This window comes from Myiozetetes cayanensis, unplaced genomic scaffold (genome assembly GCF_022539395.1).
Source record: "Myiozetetes cayanensis isolate MyiCay16 unplaced genomic scaffold, myiCay2020 scf14, whole genome shotgun sequence".
Classification (NCBI taxonomy): Eukaryota; Metazoa; Chordata; class Aves; order Passeriformes; family Tyrannidae; genus Myiozetetes; species Myiozetetes cayanensis.
In genome coordinates this window covers 3,834,111-3,858,038 of record NW_026087048.1, presented here as the reverse complement: position 1 = coordinate 3,858,038, position 23,928 = coordinate 3,834,111, and the positions used below count along the sequence as shown (strand labels likewise).

General features: G+C 54.7%; 1 protein-coding gene across 1 annotated transcript in view; it reads left to right on the top strand.

Moving 5' to 3' along the window:
* Positions 1-3,668: 3,668 nt before the first annotated feature.
* The window catches only part of CCDC33 (coiled-coil domain containing 33), a 40,340-nt gene continuing 20,080 nt past the window's right edge, over positions 3,669-23,928 (top strand). The window contains exons 1-9 of the mRNA XM_050309706.1: positions 3,669-3,978; positions 4,331-4,782; positions 5,945-6,127; positions 16,319-16,482; positions 20,467-20,591; positions 22,142-22,251; positions 22,971-23,072; positions 23,214-23,305; positions 23,446-23,566. Coding sequence (XP_050165663.1) covers positions 3,669-3,978; positions 4,331-4,782; positions 5,945-6,127; positions 16,319-16,482; positions 20,467-20,591; positions 22,142-22,251; positions 22,971-23,072; positions 23,214-23,305; positions 23,446-23,566 — 1,659 coding nt within the window. The remainder of the gene's footprint in view (positions 3,979-4,330; positions 4,783-5,944; positions 6,128-16,318; positions 16,483-20,466; positions 20,592-22,141; positions 22,252-22,970; positions 23,073-23,213; positions 23,306-23,445; positions 23,567-23,928) is intronic.

Sequence of the window (23,928 nt, the reverse complement as noted above, 5' to 3'; positions counted from 1 at the left end):
AGCACACCCATCCCACACAGTGCAGGAGACACCAGCTCAGGAAAAAAATATAATCTGGACAAATACACACACAGACCACATGTGACAGCAAGCAAAGCAAAGGAAAACTAATTAGGGTTGAAGATTTAGCTTAATTTTTAGCCAAAACCTTGTGGCAACGCTAAACAAAATGACCTGAGGGTTTGTTGTTTTTTTTTTTTCCCCTTTCCCTGGGATTGTTTTTAAGTAAGAAACACTGCTGTTGGATCCCAAAGCTGCTTCCTGGGAAAGCTGAGAGACCGGGAAAATGGCTAGTAGGGAGGGAAGGGGCTGAAATTCAGAGTCACAGGGGGTTTTGCCCCCTCCTAGACAAAAGTATGCCAGCAACACCCATCCTGATCTTCATGAAGTGACCATTACACAGATGCACACCAGCCCTGGAAGGGCTTTGGAGCTACCAAAACACCTCGAGGCACTCTAATACCCCACAAAGAGTTGGTATTCCAGGAGTTTTGCATTTTCAATTCAGAAATGGCTGTCGAGAAACCAGCCACAAGCCTAGGATGTCAGGGTTGTCAGGAGATCAACGGCATCCCAAAGGGTGCAGTTTGTGCTGGATAAGCATGGAGGTGGGATGGTTTTCCTGCTTCTCACACCTCTCCCAGTTCTGTGCAGCAGCTGGAGGATGCAGAGCCCCTCCAACACCACTGGCCCCTCACTGTGGGCATCCTTAACTTCTGCCCCACATGATAAGGTCTCCTCCAAATCATAAAATCATGGAATGGTTTGGGTTGGAAGGGACCTCAAAGCCCATCTTGTTCCACCCCCTGCCCCGGGCAGGGACACCTTCCACCAGACCAGGTTGCTCCAAGACCCATCCAACCTCAACTTGAACACTTCCAGGGATGAGGAAATCCCTTTTTTTTGGTCTCTGGAGAAATGTCCTCTCCTTGTGTGCACTGACGTCCTGAGCCTGTTTTATTTTGTAACACTGGGTGAGGAGCTGCAGCATCGAGATCCAGGCAGAACCCGACTCTGTTAATGGGGATCTTTCCCTCAGGAAAGGGAATTTCACATGGAGAAACAGAGCTAAGGACAGCCCAAACACACCTGTGGCCAGAACACCCAGCTTTCCGACCCAAACCTTGAGCTCGTTATGCCGGCAGAGCTCCAGCCATCAGAGACCTTTTCATTCCACAGAACAAAGACCCACAGGCTGCCAAGACAGACCTCACACAACCCTGTGAATCAGCCTCATACCCAACAAAGCTCTGGAAACTGCTATTCACCTTCCTGGGGGGGAAAAAAGAGGGTCTCAGCCCCGGGAATGCCCCATTAACACAATGGGGGTGGCACCTCCTGACGTGCTGCACGTGCGCCTCTGGTACAGCCCGGAAAACTCTGCAGGAATGAGCTGTGCCTTAGATTAGATTACGGGAAAATTAGTCTTTGATGATGTTGTCATTAGCGATGGCTCTGTAATGTGTTTGCACAAGGGCAGGGAGGAAATTAAGCAGGCTAGTTAAGGATGAAATAGCTCCCATTTCCCCGTGTTAGAACCTGGCAGGGCTTTAATTGAGGCAAAGGAAACTTTCAGGATTATTTGGGAGCTGATAACCAGGGTGTGATCCTTCCCATGGGCACCAGTTTTGTCTCTGGGATTCTTCCTTCAGCTGAGTCCCAGGTAAGCAGAGCCCAGCTCAGTGGCATGGGATACAAGGGGGGCTGGGGCATGTCCCAGCTGCACATGGATACACCTTCAGAAGAGGTCAGCAGCCCAAATTACTAGGAATTTGTAGGTGGAACAGCTCAGAGTAGCATCACACACTCAATTCAAGCCATCCCTGGGATCTTGGGAAAAACCACCTTCTCCAGCACAGCTCTGCTTTGGGAGCACCATGCCTCCACCCATGAGGGGAAAGAGCCACCAATTCCTCCAGCATTGCTAAAACCATTTATGTGGTCAGCCCTCCCAAATAAGCAATCCACCCATCAGCATGTCCCTGGAGATATTGGCACTCTTCCTAACAGGCTCCTTATTTCACCAGCTCAAGCTCTGCAGCACTCACAGAACCTTTTTCTTCTACTTCAACCCAGTGCCCCAAGCCCCTGAATTATGATCCATTTGCCTTCTGTCTTCATCCTGATCTCCACAGCATCCTCATCCTGACATCTTCACCACAGTGGGAGGTTAAATCCATCAACCAAGATCACATTCAGGATAATTCCTCCAGGTGGGACATCAGCCTATGTCTTTGTTCCCCAAAGAGAAACTGAGGAAGGTCCAGGACACACAACTGATGCTTCCAGGGAGCTGTGGGAGAACAGGATTTATTTCTGAGCTCCATCCATGGCCCATGCACGTAGCCAAAGGGATTCTTGGAGGCAAGCATTTTGGTGCAGGTTTTGGCTGGATGCCCTGCAGGTGCCTGGGCTGCTCCCATACTAGGGGGCAAGAAAAAAACCCACCAAAAATCTTATGCCGCAGGGTCCCAGATGCTGTTTTGTCCCCCTGCCCGCTCCCCTCAAGGATAATCTTGTTGTTTCAAGCCTGCACCAGCGTGAAGAGCTTGGAATGTGGTTTCCTATATGGAGTATGGAGCTGTCTTAGAGAAGGGCCACCTGCTAGCCCAGCTCCGGCTCACGTTTCACTGGAAACATCCCGAAAACTGTGGGAACGTGCTATTCTCAGGGGTAATGGGGGAAGGGGATATGACAGGGTGCTCCTGGTGAGGATCAGACTGAGCTTCCAGCTCCTGCCCAACCCAGACCACCAACCCCCTTCATGTCAGTCCCAAAATATCCATGGTGGGACTAACCTTGGGGTGCTCAGCTGGCTCAGCAGCAGGCTTACCAGGAAGGGAGCTCAGCTCTGGTTGCACCAGTCAGAAACACGCACTCCAATGTGGGAAAGAGCAGCCCATGTAATGCTGGGAAAAGCAGCCATGGACCAAAACCCCCTTGTAGGCAGCTCTGGCCCAGGTCACCCCAAAATGCAGCCCAACCCTGACTCCTGGGACACGCCCAGCCCTCCCTGCAGCACTGAGATCCCAACTTGGCTGCCTGATCCCAGCAGAGGAGATCCAAAAACAACCCATGGGTGCAGGAGAAGCAGGATTAGGGCCAGCAAAACACGGGAGCAGCAGTCAGAGCTTGTACCATCCTCAACACCCGCATCTCCTGGAGGCTCCAGCACACTCCTTTGTGGTGGGTGTCCCAAGGAAAAGGGCTCAAGGAGCCATCAATGCACACCCTGCCTACACACGTGTGTGTGTCACATCACTCAGCGTCACCCTGGATATTCTGGGCTGTTTGCTGGAAGGCAGCCACCACTTTGCATCTAGTTACCTGGTTTCCCAGCAAACAAACCGGAGTTCAAAGTGTCTGTCCTGCCGTTGCACAGGAGTAGGAAAGCTCTCAGCAGCTCCCCACGGCACTGAAGGATGATTTTTCAGAGACAGGGATTTCTTTTCCTTGTTTGCTGCCTTTGAAAGCTGCCTGCGGAGATGTGAGTCCAACACACACCCAGGGGCACCTCCAGGCATTTTCCCTGCTGGAGAGGAGAGCGGAATCAGAGCTGGCTTGGCTCAGAAACCTGCCCCAGGCTGCCAGGAAGGCTTCCTCCAGGGAAGAGACCTGCAAACTCCCTGCTCCAAGGAGGCTTTATCCCCAGGTCCTGCTCTGCGCCCATGGCGGGCAAGGCAGGGGAGCCTCACATCCCCCTGGCCCTGCAGCGCTCCCGGCTGAAGGCCGAGGAGAAGACCCTGGATTTTGAGTTCGAGGTGGTGAGTGTCCAGTTCAACCGGCGGGGCTGCTACGCCCTGAGGCTGACGGTGGAGAACCCGCTGCTGCAGGGCTCCGGCGCCGGCATCCAGCTCCGAGTCAACGGCGGGAGCGCCGCCCGCAGCAGCACCAGCACCACCGACATCGTCGAGCAGAGCCACCTCAACCGGATCTACTCCTTCCAGAGGAGGAAATTCACCTTCACCCTGCCCAGAGGTAAGGGGCCGGGCACCACGGGGGATCGCCTGGCAGGAGAGGTGACCCAGGAGCACGGGTGTGGAGCAAGCACAGCCCGTCCCAGGCTTGCAGGCCCCCCCCCCGTACCACACTCACACTTCCACCGAATCTGTGAGCTGGAGTCAAAACTGTCTGAGTTTCATGGGATGGACGGGGCAGGTCCAGCTTGGGGCCACCACCCCCACCCAAGATCTAGACATATACAGGCTGGATAACCCATTTTCTAGTGCTCACAGAGCAGAGCTAAGCAGGGCTGCTGAGGGAGGAGCCCAGGAGATGCTCCTGGGACCACCAGCATTCCTAAGAAAGGCTTCCCCCTCCCTCCCGGCAGGTTTCTGCAAGAACGACAAGAACCACGACGTGCGGCTCCACATCGAGGCCCTGCGCTTCCCCGGGCGGGCAGAGAGACCGAGGAGGGGCAGGCGGGTGGGAGAAGCCTTCTTTGCCATCTACCCCCGCCCCGACCAGCCCCGGCTGAAGCTCTCTGCCAGGAGGAACGAGGACTGGTACCGCTACAGCGCCGTGGTGGCTTTGCTGCGGGTGGGCAGCGAGCAACCGGCCATGCACTGTGGCCGCCTGGCCTTCACCGTGTCCCTGCACGAGCACCGGGCACCCCCCGCGCCGGCTGCGCCCCCACCGCGCCCCCCCAGCTCCCAGGGGGACGAGCAGGCAGCAGGCACGGCCCCAGCATCCCCAGATGTAGAAATCTCCCCCCGCTCAGTCCGCACACCGGAGTCCGCTTATCACTCGCTGCCTGCCGAGGGCCACGCCCACTTCCCCGAGGTAGGAGAGCCCAGATTTGGGGGGGCCAGAGAGCAAACGGGGCTGTTCAGGACAGGATGTGGCCCTATAGAGTAGCTGGATGGTCCCACATAGGCTCCAGCTGGAGCAAAAGCAGAAAGGGAGAGGTCTCCATGGCTTTGAGGGGTGGCTTTGGGACACAGAACAGCCCTGCCTCAGTTTGCCCCTGAATTTCCAATTTCCTCACTGGCACAGGCTACCCAGGGCAGTGGTGGAGTCACCATTCCCAGAAGTGTTCAAAAAACATGTAGGTGTGGCACCTGGGGACATGGCTTAGTGGTGAACACCACAGAGCTGGGTTAATGGTGGGACTTCACCTCAAGGGTCTTCTCCAACCTAAATGGCCCTGTGATCCTCTCTGTCCGGAATAGGAGCAAGCTGGGACAAGCTCAAAATGCTGTCAGGGTCTTGGTGAGATCACAGCCCCCCAAGCAAAGCCAGAAAAGAGAGTCCTACAGTCAAGCCATGCTCAGAGCTGTAGGAAGAGATCCTTTATGGGGTGTTCACCTGGTTCTTTCCACCACAGCATGGTCCAGCCATGTCCTACCATCTATAAGACCTACATCTTGCCCTTACAGCACTTGTAGGAGCAGAACTTCCAGCCCACCTGCATCCCCCTCACCTCTGGGTGGTCCAGGAAGGATGAAGCTCCCCACCATCTCCCTGCCCTCCTCTACCTCACCCTTCTAAGCACTGGGAGCAGCCAGTCCCCATCAGAGGCAGCTGGGAGCTGGGCAGTGCTCCCTATAAAGGATGGAGGGAGGGTTGGGCTGTTACAAAATTCATTAATAATTTAATTCATTAATTAAGTATAGGTTTGTTCTCTCTTTTATTTTCTGAGGCAAGTGGGGCTATGGAGGGGCAATCCCTAGGGGTGCTTAGGGGGTGTCTCTAAGTCTAAAATAAATGTTTTTGGGGTGGTTGTGGCTGGTTTAGTTGTGTAGTTTTTTCTTTGTTTCTTTTTGGTTTTGTGGGGTTTTTTTAAATTTTATTTTTATTTCTATCAAAGGTTCTGCCCCTGAAGTGTGAGGTCCTGAGCTTGACTGTTAGAGAAAGGAGCTGGGATACTGGGACACTGGGGAGGAATGGGAAAGGAGGTTTGGATCTCAAAGCTGAGTCTTGAAACCCTTTTTCTTACCCCTAGAGGCTGCGGGCTGATCCTGAGCTCAGCTCCTCCCCGGAGCTCCTGGGTGGCTCAGGAGAGCATCCTTCCTCCTCCTCCTCCTCCTCCTCCTCCTATTCCTCAGGGCCTGCTGTGCTGAGCTGCAGCAGCTTCCACCTCTCCTCACCAGGGTACAGCCCAGACCCAGCCTCCTCACCAGTGCAGGTGAGTGCAGCCGGTGGAGAAAGCACCATCCTAAATTAATATAAAATGCTATTATTTATACTGGCTTCCAGCACTGGGGACATGGAGGGGTGGAGAGGGACACTGGAACCTCCATCCCATCCCTGACCCAGCCTGGGTACCAGCGCTGCTCCCAGGTCATCCCAACTCCAGCCTGGTTGTGGGAATGAAGGAATGAGACACCAAACTTTCCGTTTTCACTATCAAAACACATCCCTGCGTGCTGGCTGGGCCCAGGCAGTGGATGGCATCGCCTGAAAGGCCTTAAAATGCTGAGTGTGGGCATCTGGGGCTGCCATGTCTTAAATATTTCACCCTGCAGATCTAGACTTAAGGAGCAGAAATCGTCAGGCAGGGCTACAACAGTCTAAGTTGCTTCCCTTAGTTGCTTTAAAAGCTGTCTAAATAAAGGGAAAAAAAGACAACCCTTACCCCAGGGGCTCCATTTCCTGCATCTCACTGGAAGAATAACACACCCGTGGATGTGCTGTCTGTGCTGCTCTCGGAGGTGTCTCACACACCTGTGAAAACATCACTTGCAAAGCTGGATTGCAGCGCTGGAGATGGGATTGGTCTCGTGGACCCTCCTCGGGCATGCTCTGGGCTCTTTTCTCCCTCCAGGGAGCCCTGGTGGGAGAGTTTGGGATGGTGGGATTGAGGGCAAGGTTGTCCGCAGCCTCCTGGCCGCTGGGCAAGCACTGCTGGCTCAGGGGTGGGCCAGCAGCCCTCCCTCAGCCCCCCAGCTCCAGGCTCCGGTGCTGAAGAGATGGCAGGGGACACTGCAGGGGGTGGCTTGTGGCCAGGGTGCAGCCATGAGGGTGTTCTTCACGCTGGACACATGTTGGTGGTCCAAATCTGAGCGTCTCAAGGCATCATATGTTGACCCTGCAGTGCACAGTGAGGGTGAACCCTAAACTGAGGTTTGAGAGACCAAATATGTGCCTAAATTCAGGCAGGGTTTGGGTGATCTGATTAATTAGTGACTTTGGGGAGTCATTGATGCTGGAGCTGGAGAGGGGCAAACCCATAGCACTGGTGAATCCACTGGTGAGGTTTTAGGGTCAAATTTGGGTTGTCATCCCTGTCTCCTGCAGGGCACCCTGCACAGGGGCTGCCTGCTGCCGGCCAGCTTCATGCCTTGACTCTTTCCCCCCTCATGCAGGAACATGGTGCTGGTGGCTCTGGGACACTTGGAATGTGTATTTCAAGGGAGTTACAGGGTACTGGAGCTGAGCTGCTCTCCAGGGGTATCTCCTTGCTCCAGGCGCTGCAGGCAGGATGCTGAGCACCATGAACACCCAGCACCACGGAGCGACTCCAGGCCCTTCGCAGCACTTCATTTCCAAGTGCATCTGCTATTCCCGGCCTGATCCGCCAAAAAATTACTGGCCAGAGATGCTTATTAGTGAGGTCTGATTGAGTTTGCTCAGCAAAAGTCTAGACGGAAACTCTTCGGAGCTGCGGGAATCGATAGCAATCGGCTGGGATGTGGAGGGGGATGCGGAGCGGGGCCAGGGGCGTAAGGAGAGGCATTAGCAAATGCAATCTCGCTCCTGGGCCCCTGGAGGGAATGCAATAAATCACCTGCTGCTGATGTCACCCAGCAAGTATTTGCCAGGATGGATTTTATTTAAGAAGTAAAAGCTGAGAGGTGCGGGGGGTGCTGGCTCCTTCCCTCCTGGGAGGCCTGGAGTGATGGAAAACGTGTTGAAGGGTGGCTGAGCTGTCCTGGGTGATGGGGAAGCACCAGGTAGAGCTGGTTTTTAACCTCCAAAAACGCTCCTGGGGCACTGTAGCCCAGAGCAAGCTGGGAGGTGCTTGTGGGTCTGGAGCTGTTTTGGCTCTTGGTGGTCCAAACCTGAGCGTCTCAAGGCATCATATGTTGACCCTGCAGTGCACAGTGAGGGTGAACCCTAAACTGAGGTTTGAGAGACCAAATATGTGCCCAAATTCAGGTAGGATTCGGGTGATCTGATTAATTGCTGACTTTGGGGAGTCAGTGATGATGGGGCTGGAGAGGCGCAACTTCATAGGGTGGTTTCATCTCAGGGCTGCAGCTCAGACTGGTGTCACGAGAAATCAGGATGCTGGCTATCACATCCATCTGTTTTGTTTTCCTAAGGAGCGGGGCCAGCCCCTTGACACTGCCTCTGTGCCGAGCACCTCCTCTGCAGGATGCTGGGGGTGATGGATGTGCGCTGAGCTCCCCGCAAAAGGCCAAGGCACAGGGATAAATGATTTTTATCTCATCTCCCTGCAACCTGTGGATAATGTATTCCCAGGCACGAAGCGGGAGGCTCTGGTGGCTGTTCAAATGCCTGGTGTGTGTTGCAGAGCCAGACGGCTCCCTAATTGTCCCAGGACCTGGGCACAGCACCGAGCAGATCGATAACGTGCCGTGGATCATCACTCAGCTGCCGGGATGGCTGAGGCTGAGCACTGGAGCTGCCAGCCCCACAGGCCTCCTTCTCCTCACAGGGAAGGAGGAGAGGGAAATGGGCTCACCAACATCCTTGGGGATCTCACAGCAGGGCTCAGTTAAGGGGAACCAGCCCCCAGCTCAGCAGAAGTCATGGGAGAGTTTGGGTTGGAAGGGACCTTTAAAGGTCACCTAGTCTTTTAAAGGTCTTTAAAACCCTTAGAAGTCAGTCCCTCCCTCCAGGAACCATTCCCATTTCACTTCCCCAGTGGTGCTGGGAGGAAGGAGATAGCTTTTGGAGATCTCCTTGGCAGCTGAACTCGGTTGCAAGCCCACAGAGTGGTTTGTTTCCAGTCTCCTGTGTCAGCTGGCAGCGAGCACCCAGCCCAGAGCCACGATCTGGTGCTGTCAGGGTACAAGGAATTGCAGCCTCTCCGCAACAAACACAGGGGTTTGCACACAGCTTGTGTCCTCCCTCTGGATCCTGGTTTACTGGGATGCAAAGGGATCAGGGAGCGGGGTGAGACCCAGCTGGGGCTCCCATTGGGGAGCACAGCCCATCCACACCAAGCAAAGTCAGCTCAAACTTGGGAAGCTTCGACAGGTTGGAAGAATAGGACCAAACCTGCTCCTGACCCTATGTTTTATCCCTTTGGGTTCTCCATGGAACTACTCTGACTTGGACAGTTTCAACAGGTCTGAAAAATGGGACCAAACCAGCTCCTGGCTCCACTAAGGTTGTGTTTTATCCCTTTGGATTCTCCACGGAGCTACTCTGACATTTGAAGCCTCAATGGGTCTGAAAAATGGGACCAAGCCAGCTCCTGGCTCTGCTCAGACTGTGTTTTATCCTTTCAGACTCCCCATGGAGCTAAGCAGCTTCCCTGGCAAAGCCTGCGTGGCTGCAAAGTGACGTCACGCAAGTCACAGGGAGGAGGAAAAAAGTCCCCCGGGAGTAAAGTTCACCTTTGTTTTTTAAGCAGGACATAGAAAGTGAAGAAGGGACTCCTCAAGTGCCGAAGGAATTTGAGGCACAGGGATCTGAGGCGTTCTGAGCCACAGCTGGAATAATTTCAGCCCCTTTTGTGCAGGATTCTGAATGGGGCTTCCTTTGTAGCTGTGCCAGGGGGTTGGTTTTGGGCTGAGATCTTGCATTTCTGTCCACCTGCAGTGGCAGGGGATGCAGGATGAGGATCCCGCTGTGCAGTGACGATGCCCTTGCGATGTGCCCCATCTTTCCGAGCGGTGGTGGTGGGTAAAAGCTTCTGTCTCCCATCAGCAGAGCAGTGGGGTTGGGGCAGAGGTCTCTGTTCCCGGGTGATGGATGATCCATCCCTCACCCTGCTGACAGTCACAGGGAGGGTGGAGCAGCTCTAGCCCTTCTCCCCAGCCTGCTGCCCTGGCGACAGGGAGAGGGGCCAGAGCTGCCTCCACTCGCTAAAAGCCCAATGAGGCTGAAAAACAAACTTTGCTGACAGGGCTCACCCCGGGACACGGCTGAGATGAATAATGCCGCTCCGGCGAGCAATTTGTAGGGCTTTGAAGAGCTGTCAGCCCAGGGAGGAGTGTGCCTTGATGGGTTCATTGGGGGCTTCGCCTCTCAGCATTCCTTGATCGTCCAGCTCCGTGCTGGGGGAGCCGGGAGCCAAAGGGGACCCAAGGCAAACGGCTCTGGGGGGCTGCTTGCATGGCTCTGATTTAAAGATGATGATTTAGAGTGTGAAAACACATGTTGCTGCTGATGTATGGCAAGGAAATTATATTCCTGGTCACAACACTGGGGAGCTGCAGCTGCCCAGCTTGATCCAAAATTCCCCGCATGCTTCTCCCTGCCCAGGTGGAGATCTGGTGCGGAAATGGGCTGGCAAAGAGTGGCAATTCACATTTTCTTAGCTAAAATGGAGAAGAAAAAAAAAAATCTTCTCAGATGGCAAAGATGGATCCTCAGGAGGTTTTCCAAGCTGCTTTGTGATTTGCCCGTCTGTAAAACACAAACTCTGGCTGCTCCGAGGAGCTGAAGGCTGTTGGCTCTAATTCCTGCAATTTCAGTCATCACGTCCCTTTAAGTGTCAGATAACTGCCTTGACGAGGAAAGCAAATGGGGTTAAAAAGAGAAAATTGCTCCTTTTTAAAAGGTGGGGGGGGAGGGAATTGCGCTGGTGCCACTGATAAATATAGAAAGTGTAAAACTCTCCTAATGGAGCAGCCGAGGCGGTGCTGGGCTGCCGGCCCAGCTCATTATTTGACAGGTGAATTGGGAGTTTTCCACGTAAATGGAAGGAAAATGAATTTGGCAATTTTTAGCCAAGAGGGATTCCCAGCCTGCAGCCATGGAGCTCCCCAGGGAAATTGTCTTGGTGTTGACATCCGAAGGGGAAGAGCATCCTTCCTCCCGGTGCCCCGAAACAGCTCTGTGATCTCTAACGAGCTCCCGCAGGGTCCCCTCAAGGAAACAAGTTGCTTAAAAATTATAATAATAAGCTGAATATATCAAGCTCAGCCTGAATCCAAGGGAAAAACCTCCCTGTGGCTGACTGGGAAATGGGAGCAGAGCAGGGATGGGGGTTACTGGAGCAGCGGGAAGGGAGGAGGCTGGCAGGACAAAATGATGAATAAAACAGCGTTTGCTTGTCTTCCTCTCACTTTTGTTTTGCTGGGGATCTGCTAGAGGACTTTAAAGTAGGGTTTTCCTTGGGAGGTGGTTTGAACCTGCTGCGAAGGTGTTGGGAAATACCCCCCTGGAATACAATTGGGTTTGCTTCAAACCCGAGCTGGCGCTGTCAGAGGAGATGGAGTTTTCCAGCCATATGGATATTTGTCTTGTTTGGAGCTGTGCTTGTCAGTCTGGAGCCTTTGCAGGGGGGAGGATCTGCTTGTGGGCTCCTAGAAATGGAAACCATGTGTGCACTGACTCCTTTATTTGGGAAGCTGATGGCTGTTCCTTGCCTTGCACATCCACATCCGTGGCATTCTAGAGGTTATTTTTCAAGGATAAGCGCTTCTCTGGCTAATTATAGGTGTCATTACAGGGGGCTGTGTTCTCCTCCCATCCCATGCCAAGCAGCTCCAAGGCACCCAGGAGCAAAACCTCAGCAATGTCTGAGCAAACAGGGAGAAAGCATTCATGCCTGGACGCAGGGGGATACCCCCTTCCTATGCTGTATCAGCAAACCATAGAAATTCTTCCCTGAGGAAGAGGGAGGCCCTGGCACAGGTTACCCAGAGAAGCTGTGGTTGCCCCATCTCTGGAAGTGTTCAAGGCCAGGTTGGACAGGTCTTGGAGCAGCCTGGGATAGTGGAAGGTGTCCCTGCCCATGGCACATGGGTGGAATAAGATAGGCTTTAAGATCCCTTCTGAGTCACCATTCCATGAAGATTTGATGATGACCACAGGGAGATCAGGGCCTTCATCCTGCAAAAGCCCTTTGCTTTGAAGGGGCAGCATCTTGTTTCCACCCCATCCGTGCTGGAAGGACCACGGTGCCGGGGATGCCCATCGGTGCAGCTCCACGCTCCCCTCCCAGGGGCAGGAGCAGGGGTCGAAGGAAGAGGAGTGCTGATACTGTTTTAATCTTCCTTTTAACTGTAATTGTGTTTGGCCAGCTCCCCCGAGCTCGTTCCGGGAGATGCATTTCTCCCAGCTAGATTGCTTTCCTTGTTTTGCTCGCTGGAGACAGGCCGGGGCCTGTGTCATGCCAGCTCTGCATTAATAGAGCCTCAAATGAGATTTCACAGCCTCAAATCTGATTAGTGCCGAGGCTCGAGTTGCTTCCAAGAGTGAGGTAGACAGATGAGGAGCCATGATGCTAGGAGGGGGTGCAAATCCGTACGGATATGGGGTGCCATGCTCTACCCTAACACCCTAGGCACCGACACGGAGCCTGGGGGCAGGGGGGCAGCTGAGATGCAACGCATCTCCCACCCCCAGAAATCCATGAATTCAGGATGCTGGGAGAGGGCTGGTCTAGGTGAAGCATCCACTCACCCATCAGCCCCCAAGACCCTGCTGCAAATCCGTACTTCGCCCCATTTTGGTGCCTGGTGAAGTCTAAAATCCCTCACTCCATCCTGGTTTCCCCGTGCCTGGAGCTGTGTGCCATGATGGAGCCGACTGGCTGCTAACTGGCTGCTCGTCCCACTATTGAGAGATCCTCTGTGGTGCCCAGGGCTCTTGGTGTGCTCTGACATCCCAGAGCCCTGAGCTCCAGCTGAGAGATGGCTAGATCTGCTGGGATTTCCCAAGGGACACCTGGGAATCCAGCATCTTCAAGTTGTCTATGCCCTGGGATGTCCTGCCTCATCTCTGGGACATCCTGGACCATGCTCTGGGTTACCTCGGCCATACTCCAGGATGTCCCGGACTAAGGCCGGGGTGTCCTGGCCATGCTCCAGCCCTTCTTCATCCTCACAGCAGCACAGTGCTGGAGGTGGAACTGTGGCCTGATTCTGCTGCTTGTTTAAAGCCAAGTGGCACTTTATTTCCCACCCGGGAAGGGAAGCAGCTTGTTGGTGTTTAGCTGCCGTAAGGAGGCTTGAAAGGAGCCTGGGGAGACATCACATAGGAAAACTCACACCAGCCCCAGTCCATCTTCACTCATGGAGCCTACTATTATTTTATGGAGTCTCTGGAGGAGGATAAAGCTGACACATTCCCAACAGCTACTCATAAATTGCCAGGAGCAGGGAGGAGCTTGGGGCTGTTGATGATTCCGTGATAGCATCGCTCCTGGCTTTAGCCAGGGCTGGGGGGCTCACTATAAAGGATTACAAGGGTACTGTTCCTTCTATGGTAGGACAGGGACTGGTGTCTTCTCCAGCACCCCAAGGAGCTCTGGGAGGGCTGGGATTGGAGTTGAGGAGGTGAACGCTGCAGGTGTACAGCCCCGGGCTCTCCCTCTGAGCTTGTGCTGCCCCACGAAATCAAAATTCAAGGAGAACCCTGAAATCACCGACCTTCTTCCAGGGGGAAAACACACCCATGGTCTCCAGGTGTGGGCAGGGGCTGGAGGAGCCCCTGAGGTGCCATGCCTGGAGGTCCCTGCTGGCTCCCAGCCCAGGCTGTCCTGAACTAAACGCCGGGCTCTTGAGGCTATTTATGTCTTGTCAGCTCGCAGTCAGAAGCAATTTAATCTTGGCTGAGCGCTGCTGAAAAGGAGCTGCTGGGCCCCGGTGCTTCGTTCGAGATGATAAAGAGTTGATAGAAAAACAAATTACGGCGATGGCAGCTCAGACGCCGTTAATCAACCTCCCCGCAACAGCGCGGTGTGAATAATTAATAATCATCGTTAGGGAGGATTTAAGGGCGGCTCGGGGTTGAGGGGCTGCGTGGGATCAGGGCGGTGGGTTGCGGGAGATGCTCACGATGTTCTGCAGGAGTCGGTGATTCTCCAGAGGTCCTCAGAATGTTCAGAACGTGGTGTCACCATCTTGGGCACACTCAAAATATATTTTATCTCCACCTCCGCAAGCTACAGGTTGCAAACTCCTGAGGGGAGGGCGCGTGGCTCGGAAGGATGGAGAAGCTTTTCTCCCACTAAGATTTGAAAAACAAGCGTGGGCTCTACCTGGAACTGTAGGGTAGAAATACTTCTTCCTTTTGGGAAGAAACACTGAATCTCCAGGCTTTGAACAGTGATTTAGGGGGGTTTTTTGCGTAGTTAATCACAGGCTTGCTGAGGGTTTGAGGTACTGGTTGCCTGCGAAGCCTGGCATTGTTCACACCTGCTATTTTTAAAATGGTTTGTTCTCCTGCTGAGCTTTATTTTGCTTAACCACTTGTGAATTTTCTAGTAAAACCCTCGCTAATTACCCTGCTGTCACTGTTGCTGATGGTAAAACCAAGGGAGATGTAAATACAGTGGTGGGAATGAAGATGTGCACTAAGAAACCTGCTTCTGTTACCTGGAATGTGAAAGAAAATAGGGAGAATATAAGAAAATGTCCCAAAGTAATGATCTGGAGCAGTAAATAAGGATGGGAGGGTGGGATGCTGACCCAGCATCACAGCTTAGGTCCAGGGCTCTCCCCCCAGAGCAGGGCTCCATCAGCGAGCTCCAAGGTGTCTGTGCAATTAAAGCAAGGTTGTTTCTGGGCTCTGCCAGCTGGAATTCCTCCAGGTCAAGATTTTAGTGAATATTTGGCCAGGTTGGACGAGGCTTGAAGCAATCTGGTCTACTGCAAGGTGTCCCTGCCCATGGCAGGGGGTTAGAATGAGATGAGATTTAACATCCCTTCCAACCCAAACCACACTGGGATTCTGTGATGTTTGGGATGAAAATGTCCACTGAAATTCCAGAACTGGAGCCTGAACAGATGCTCTCTTGACAGGATAGAGGGGTCTCCAGGGAGAGCATCCCTGCCTGCATGCCTGTGCCTGCTTCCTGCCTGCAAATCTGGCACCATGGCCCCTGCAAAACCCCCAACCATCCCTGTCTTCTCTCAGTGATGGATTGGGATCCATTCCCTACTCGCTCTGCGGGTCAGGGAATCCTCCCCCACTTTGTGTTTCCGCTCCTTCGGTGCCCCTTTCTGGCTGTCACCAACACCAAGGCTGGCCCAGCCCCAAGCTCCAACTGGGTTCTGAGCTGACAGAAAAAGAGAAAAGAAAAAAAGGAGGGGGAGAAAAGCTGAATTACATATTTTTCCAGACTACTGGTGATCAGAGCACCCAGATTTCCGTGCCACAAGTGATCCCCAGCTTCGGGTTGGGCTTGTTATCCCTCCTGGTGGTGGGTCACCAAGCCCACCACTGCTGCCACGGGGCAGCCTCGGGAGAGACAAGGGAGAGACAAGGGAGTGGGTTTAGGACAAAGCAGTGCCTCATTACTGAGTTCGGAGGCACAGCCACGTGTCGGAGGGGATTTGCAGGCAGCGGCTTTGAGGAGCCCGCGGGGCTGCTTGCCGGGCTGGAGCTTTTGCTTCAACCTCAGGAGGCCCAAAGATGCAATGAAGGGTTTGGATTTCAGGGCCTGAAGTGGGGCAGAGTGTGTTTTAACTCTGTGTCCTCAGGAACGTGAGATCTTAGATGGATTAACGCCTTGTGCTGCCTGAGACAGTGGCACTGCAGGACGCAGGGGGTGGGGGACGGCACCGTCTCTCACTTGGCCGGGGTGTGATGGGAGCAGGAATGGGATGCGTGAGGAGCAGCTTGTGGCTCTGCTGCTCCTTATCACATCAGCTGGTGCGAATTAATGAGCTGGGGTGGGGGGAGCCACTGCACTCTCGCTCTTCCCCCCCAGATTAGGCTGAGATCCCAATCCTGGCAGAGTTCTTATAAATTGCAGAAATGCCTGGGCTGGTGACAAGGGGGAGCACGGGGATGACAGGAGGTGTGTGGGGTGGGGTTGTTGGGAGGTCAGAGGGACATGGAGGACATAGAGGTGTCTTAGATGGTTACTCCCTCTTTTGGTGACCTGGCCTGGGATCTGTGGACCCGAGTGAAGCTGTCCTCCATGGCACCATGCTGGGCAGGGATGCTGGGATGGTTTCACCCTGTGCAAGATCCTCTGGTGCTGCTGGGTGTCCTCCCAGAGAACCTGGCACCACTGTGGCACTGCTGTGACATGGTGGCATCTGTGGTGTGGGGGGACACACTGGGGACAGGGAAGAGGCAGCTGTGATGAGGATGTGGGGGGGACACTACCTCCCCGGCTTGGTCTCCCTATCTGGGACCAGCTTGGGATGTGGGGGTGTGCTGGGATGAAATCTCCTCCATCTCCTTCCCACCTTCATGTATCCTCACTCACTCCCGACAGGTATCCAAGTCCCCCGCTGTGACAGAAGGTCCCGGGCACACATCCGTGTCTGGTGGGGGACACGTGGCCCCCATGGGGAAGGAAACCATCACCATCACCCTCCACAGAGCCAGCAACCTGCCGGCCACACGCGAGGGCCAGGTGCCGTGGCCGTACGTTGTTGTGTGAGTATCCAGCACCCGCCAAGGGGGGACAACAGGGACCATGGGGACACAGAGAAAGGGTTTGGGAGCTGCCACCCTCTTCACAAGCCCTAGGGAGGGGGGAACCTCTCTGGCATCACCTCTGTGAGATGCAGGGAGACGAACCAGGACTCCTCGCTGCAATGGGGGAAGGCAGGCACGAGGCACTTGGGCTTGCTGGGGTGTCAGGAAGAAAGTGTTCCTAATATTGAAAGTATAAAATGATGTCAAAGAATCCACAGGGTAATGCTGCCTGGGTTTGGGAATGATATCACAATAAATAAAATAGTGTTTTAATAAATAAAACAGGATGTTGGGTAAGGAGGACTTGGCTCCTCGTGCATTATGCATGTGCCAGGGGACTCAATTAGCTGGTCAGGCTTTGGTCTGTGGTAAGAGGGAGGCCGCCCTGCTCGGCACTGCCATCCCAGAGGCAGAGGGGCTTCTCTTCCCTGGAAAAGAGAGGAGAAAGCAGCTGTCAGTGCCTTCAGAGCATCATCTGGCTGCAGAGCTTGGTTTTTCCAGGGCATCTCCCGGGGGCAGTGCTGGGCAGGCTGGTACCCAAATGCATCCATCAGTGCCAAGGGAACAAGGCTGCAGGGTTGGGGCTCATCCACTGGGAACAATCAGCAGCCAGGATTGTGAAAGCCTGGAAACATCTCGTGTCAAGCAAACTGTTGCTTGCTGGGTGTTTTCCAGAGTAGAAACCCTGTTCTCTGTGGTGAAGGGGGTCCCAGGGTCTGTCACTGGGACAGAGTGAGCCAGGAGCCTCCAGTGCCAGCCCTCTATCACCCCATCCCCTCTTCCCCAACCCCCCCATGCCAAGGACCCGCTCTCCGCCCCGACAGCCTGAGTAACTCTGCGGCAGGAGTTGTCTCTATTTCCATAAACCAATTATACCCAGATGATCTCCGGAGATTTAAACATCAATATCCTAAATGATAGCACGAGGGTGGCGTGTGATTGTTGCATCTCTCTTTACATTCTGGTGCTGCTCCATCACCGCATTGCCATGGTAACAGGAGAGTGATGGAAGGGAGGGGAGGGGGGTATTAGGGATGCAGGACACATGAGGGGCCTTTTAGTAACCATAGTGAGGGAGCCAAGGCAGAAGGGAATCACTGATTGTTTTTCAGGGCACTTGCTTTTTAAGGAGAGTAGCATGTTGCAGTTAAAAGGTGGGGTTTTATGGACGGGAGGGAGAAATGGGAAGGGGATGTGCTGGTGGGGGGTCTGGTGGCATCCAATCCCCCAAAACCAGCCGGGTGGTAACCAGTGGAGCCATCCCAAGCTCAAAGCGCCGGCACACAGAGCATCACCCCACAAAAGGACACGATCCAAGTGGGATGGGAGGGAGGGAGCAGCACCGCTGCCCTCTGTGGCTGTGCCCAGTCGCTTGTGCCTGGACTCAGCATCCCGCAGCGCTCCGCAGTTGTGTGCATCACTTCCAGAGATCTGGGGAGGGACAGGTTTAGCACAGCGAGCCTGAAAGACCTTGAGGAGCAGGAGATCCCAGACAGGGGCTTTGGCTCAACCTGCCCCAGAAAAAGCCTCGTCCTCTGCGGATGCTCTGGGGATCGGGCGGCACCTTGGCTCTGCTCCTCACCCTCTGAACACCCAGAAAATCCTCCCTCCCTGCTTTCAGGGGCACCGGTGGGTTTGTTCCGCATCTTCCTTTCAGTCCCTCGTGCTCACAGATAAATTGCTGCCGGACCGGCAGGATGCAGGGATGACCTTGGCGTGCCGGAGCCAGGCGTGTTTGCAATTAACGGCACAAAGCGCCCGGCCCCGGCCGGCTTCTCCTCTCCGCTGAGTACCACGGGCGGGTGAAAGGACCTCCTCGCTCACTCCTCTCTGCTCTTCAGCGCCCACAGAAGCAACTCAAGGTCGCTGCTGAATGCACCAGCTGCTCCCAGGCTGGGGGAGGGGGTCTCCGCTGTCCCCCTGCCCGTGGGTTCACCCCACGGTGAAGGCAGCGGTCCAGGTCCTGGTGCCAGGGGATATTCTCAGAAACGGTGTTCCTGCAAAGTAAAACCTTTTGTTCTGGCCAAAATGAAACCGGGGACTCAGCTGATAAACCCAGAGTACGGGGCGGGGGGGGTGGTGCAGGGTGTGAGATCAAGCGCTCCCTCCTTGCCGCAGCATCCCGGTGGGATGAAGATGGAACATCCCAGGCTTAGAAGATCGGGAGGAATCTAACAACTGGGATATAAGCCCCGCGAAATAGCTCACCCTGTAGAGATAATAACTTATAACACCGGATAAATAAACATTCTGAAGGCTGGGCACAGCCCTGCCGAGCCCTTTGCTGGGCACCCTGGTGTCACAGCAGCGGGGTGGCTGCGTGCTGCCGTCTCCGAGCACCGCAGCCGAGACGTTGATGGGTAATAACTCCCTGGGGGCGGCCGTCTTTATCTTTTATCTTTATCTTTTATCGCAGCGGTGGGCGGATGGTGCATCCCCACACGCACGGCAGAGCCAAGTGCCTGCCCCGGAGCCGGCAGGGAGGGATGCGGAGCATCGGAAGAGCAGCTCTTGGTGCATCCCAGCCGTGTCCTGCCCTGAGGTGTGCGATCTCATGTCTGCAGACCCCGCTCCTGCCCCTCCAGTGCGTCTGGAGCTCGCTGGGGGGAGGAGAAAATATGAAACCCTCTGTGCTCTCCGCCGTTCCCGCTGCCCCCGGCCTATTCATTTGGTTTTTGAGGCACACCCCTGTGCTTTGCACAACTGTGGGCTGTTTTCCTCCCCCTCCCCACTTCACAGCTCTTTTTGAATGCTCTCCCGTCCTTAGGCAAGTCTATAATGAGGGGGGGGCCGGTTCTCACCCTCCTGCTCGTCCTCCCACCCCCCCAACCCCCCAGCCAAGGTTTGGCTTCATTCGGACTCCGAGCACGTTGCTGGGAGAGCAATCCCCCACAGAGCTCATTACTGGAGAGCCAAGTTTTTTCCGGCCCCTCCTCAACAGTGCCAGCCTGACGGCAATTCCCACCTCCCAAAGCTGGCCAGCTCCATCCCTGTGGGGTGCAGATGGGCTTTGCTGGTGGGGAGTGGGGACACGTGGGAGATGAGAAACGAGCACGGGATGTGGATGCAGCGTGGCTGAGGGCCCACTAGACCAGTCTCTTCAGCAAGGAGAGGGAATGGAGGTCTTGCAACCATCCTCCCATCCATCTGGGATGAACCTGCTCGGTCCCACCAGGAGCTCCAGGAAGAGCTTTCCTTGGAGGAGCCAGCACCAGGCACTTCATCACCGTAATATCCAGAGCAAACCGTTCAGAGGGCTGGGATATCTGTGTCACAATGGGATGTCACCATCCCCTTTCACCCCATGGGTGGGGATGCAGGGACTTGAGGTCACCACGTCGCCAGCCAGTGGGACTCTGCTGGTTTTGGGACTCCCAGGATAACGCCAAGTGTCTCACTGGGGCAGTGGAGACCCTCCAAAATATCTTCCAGCCCCACAAAAAGTGTGTGTGGATTATTATAATTATCCAAGCTAATGAGTAATTGATGATTAATTGATAAAAGTGGGAGGAACAACCCCAAAACATCCCTGATGGTGACACCAGCACAGATGAAGAATTACCCAGGTCTGTAGCAGTGAACACAACCATAATTATTGCTCAGCATTGTTATGTGCCGAGCCTAATGATGACAGTCGTTAACATTCAATCTTCTCTCTCTTTTCCCAGCAGCATCCTCCCTGTCCCTTCATCAATACTGTGGATAATTAGCCTCCGGGGTCTAAAATAGCCTTTCGGACAAAAGGGGCTGCAAACCCCATCACCTGGGGGCTCGGCAGGATCCAGGAGTGAAAGCGGCACAGAATCCCCGGCAAAGCCCCCCCAGAGCAGGGGCAGAGCTTTGCTGAGGGCTGGATGCTGCACCGAGCAGGGCTGGTGCTCATCCCTCTCCCAGCTCCCTGCCACCGCATTCCCCACCTGTTTTCCTCCCTTTTTCCTGCAGTAAGACCAGTGGAGGGGCTGAGCAGAAGCCAGAGGCATCCCGTGCATCCTCAGCGCCCACCCACGCACCCACCTGGGAGGAGGAGGTGATGGTGGAAATGGATGCCGAGGATGCAGGCTGGGCAGGTGAGGGCATTGGAGGTCCATGGGGACAGGGATGCTGGGGACCAGGACATGGGACTCATTCCTCAAAGGGTTAATTTGGCGATATCAGGGAGTCCAGGCTCTGCAGGACCCCAGGCAGAGGGAACGAGCCTTGTCCTGAGCTCATGGCTGTGGTGCCTGCAGGGTAGGACCAGGAGGGACATGCCCAGGGTGAAACAAGTGATGACGCTCCGGGCAGCCTCCAAAGTATCCAACGGGAATCAGCATCAGAGGGAAAACATCCCAAATCTTTCCCCACTGCCACCCCTCACCTTTTATCATTTGGAGCCACATCCTGATGCTGTTACTCCCCACGCAGGGCTGCTAAATCTGTAACTGTGATAAAACTCATGGAATTAGGGGCCAGGATTTGATTATAAAATCAGCTCCTTACAAAACAAACACTGGGAACCAATCTTCACATCGTGCCTAATCCCTTTAGGCCCTGACCTCAACTAAATTGAGGAGATTTTGATGTACTTTTTGCCCCGTGCGGGATCATAAGAAATTCAGGGAGACCCGATGGGACCTCCGAGTCTGCTCCTCCACCTCCCAGCACCTCCAGATGTTTGGCCATGTTCATCCCCCAGATGTTCATCCTAGAGCTGACATCCCCAGGTGCAGCTCGCAGCTTTTCTTCCCCAGCAATACAGTTTCCATCCTTTTATTTCCCAGAAATCCGAGTGTTATCCATCATTGGTGATGACAGGCAGAAAAGCCACTTGTGTCTTGCTCAACCCCAGAACATTTTCTCCGGTGCTTCTTCCACGAGGAGCTGGGAGAAAAGGAAAATTTCCATATAAATGGAGCACTTGCTGTAAAGCACAAGCTCAGGAAAGCGTGGACCTTGCTGCCTTCACCTTCGTTTTGGGGACGGGCACAACCTGTGGCATTTTCAGGCTGGCCAAGCAGGAGTTAAGGCGGGTGCCTCGGCACAGTCATTAAGCTGGGGGAAGGGAGGCCCAACTCTTGATGGCAGCATAAAGAGAGGGCGGTTTTCCCTTCCATCAGCTCCTTTTTGCTTTTTTTTTTTTTTTCCCCATAAAAGGCTCCTACTCCTGCTTGTCAAATAAATTGCAGCTTTGCTCTAATTTAAGGGAAGAACTGGGGGTGCCAGAATCCGTGGGGTGATGCTGCTGTGCCAGGGGGCAGATAGGGAATAGACATCACTGACAGGACTGATTTCAGGGTGGACCCTGGGGCAGGGAGGGCTCAGGGCAGGATGGAACCCTGGAAGCTGTGCAGGGCAGGCTGGAGGCAGGGAGGTGGATTAGATGGATCAGTAGGAAATCCTGGATTCTTAGATGGGAATCTGAGCTGCGTTGGTGCCAGCTTATGTGTTTATTATCCCAGTCTGGGTGTAAAGCCTGCTCCTGTCCACCCTGGCCTTGTGAAGGGAAGGGCCTGCTGAAAATTAACCTGTCCATAGTCTCTGTCCCTTCCTCACCCAGATCTTTCCCCAAATCTCTCCCCCAAGCCCCTCCTCTTTCCCAAACCCTGCTCATCCTGACAGCTGACCCTCTCCCTTCCAGTGCTGACCCTCACTGTGGCAGACAAACCTACCAAGGAGGCACTGGGGACATTCCAGCTGCCAGTCCGGCATCTCCAGCCCTTCCAACCCCACCACTGCAGGCTGGTGCTGGTAGGTACAGCATGAGCCCCTCCGTCCTGCTCCTTATTCCTGCTTACAGTTTGATTTTCACCACCTGTGGCTGGGGCCTGTGGGCAAAGGGAGCCTTGTGTAATGCCATAATACCGGTGGGAAAACCGCATTTGGCACGTCGGGGAAGGTGCTCAAAGAGGCTTGTGAGCTTCCTGCGAAGGGGGGAACAAGGCAAGCGTTGTGCTGGGCTCAGATGTGGTGGAAAAGTGACGGGATTGCAAGCTGGGAAGTGCTTTCACCCTCGGGATCCTGGGAAGGAGATGCAGGGCGGGACATTCATGAAACATGGGCTGCAGTGCATTAATTCATGCAGGCAGGTACCCAGCCCCAGAGAAGCAGCTTCCTGAACCCCTCCACGGGCATTTCTCCAACCCAGGGACTTGGCCAGCAGTGCCCTGTACAGCTGAGGCCTGGTAAACTCATTCCACTACTCCCCGAAAATCAAACTCCCCTATGCTCAGGCTGGCAGAAACGAGCTTAGAATCATAGCTTACCCTTCCCCACATAGATTGGGAACGATGAAATATTTAAACACAGAGGATTTATTATATTGATCTTTTCCGGGAAGGCCCAGGGGGCCAGTGAGCTTTAATTACCAGTTGGTGCTTTATTGCCAGCCATGGGCTGTCTGTGCCCAGTGTCTGCATTCTGTGGCCTTCATCTTTCTCTTCCCACGCTTTGCTCCCCTCCACACACAGCCAAGGAGGCAGGACTCTGTGGGAATGGTCCTGCACGTCACCATCACCCGCAAAAAGAGCTTCATCCCTCGCTGTGACGGACTTGGCTATGTGGCCTTGGAGGTGAGAGGTGGCCTTGGGGACAGGGGGTGGCGGGGAGCTGTGCAGGGGCTGGGATGCTGCTGCACCTTGCCTCCTGCTATGGCAGCTCTTTCCCCTCCCCACATTCTCTGGTCCCCTCACCACGGACCCTCAACCTCCCAGGTGCTGCTTCGGGGGTTGTCAGCCCCCCTGACCACCCTCCCCAGGACCCTCGTTGCCGTGGCCAGAGTTGTGACCAATGTCCAGGAGTACAAGTGAGTGATGGCTGGGAATCTGCGGGTGACACAGGGGGGACAACCTGAGCATCCCTGATGCCATCGCGCCCTCCCACTGGCGCTTGGCTCGATGGGGCAGATGTGGCCCCACACACCCTGACCTTTCCATCACTCCTCAGGCACCGCATGGAGAAGCATCCCATCCCTCATCCCAGCATCAGCCCCACCACCATCCTGTTCCCAGACCCTCCAGCAGCCGCCTTTAGCATCACCCGAGCTGCCAACCACGGCTGCCCTCAGGTACGAGGTCGAGCAGTGCCCATCCCGCCCGGGTACCAATGAGCACCCCTCCTTCAGCAGGGGAGCTGAGCACCCCACGCAGGAAAAGCTTCAGGGGCAAAACAGTGCCTTGAGCATCAGACACTGGTCCTCACATCCTGAAACCCACAGGCAGCTCCTCGTCTGTGCCTTTGTCCTTCGTTTTTTCCCTCCACTCGGCTCACGCCTCCGGCTCGAGTGCCGCCTCTCGAAGGCAGCGACCTTCTCCTCCCCGGGCCTCAAGTACCGCGACGCACATCTTCAAAATAGCTGTTGCCAGGGAAACATCCCCTTTCCACACACAGCGTCATCATTGGCGAGCGAGGGGAGGGCCCCGCTTTTGT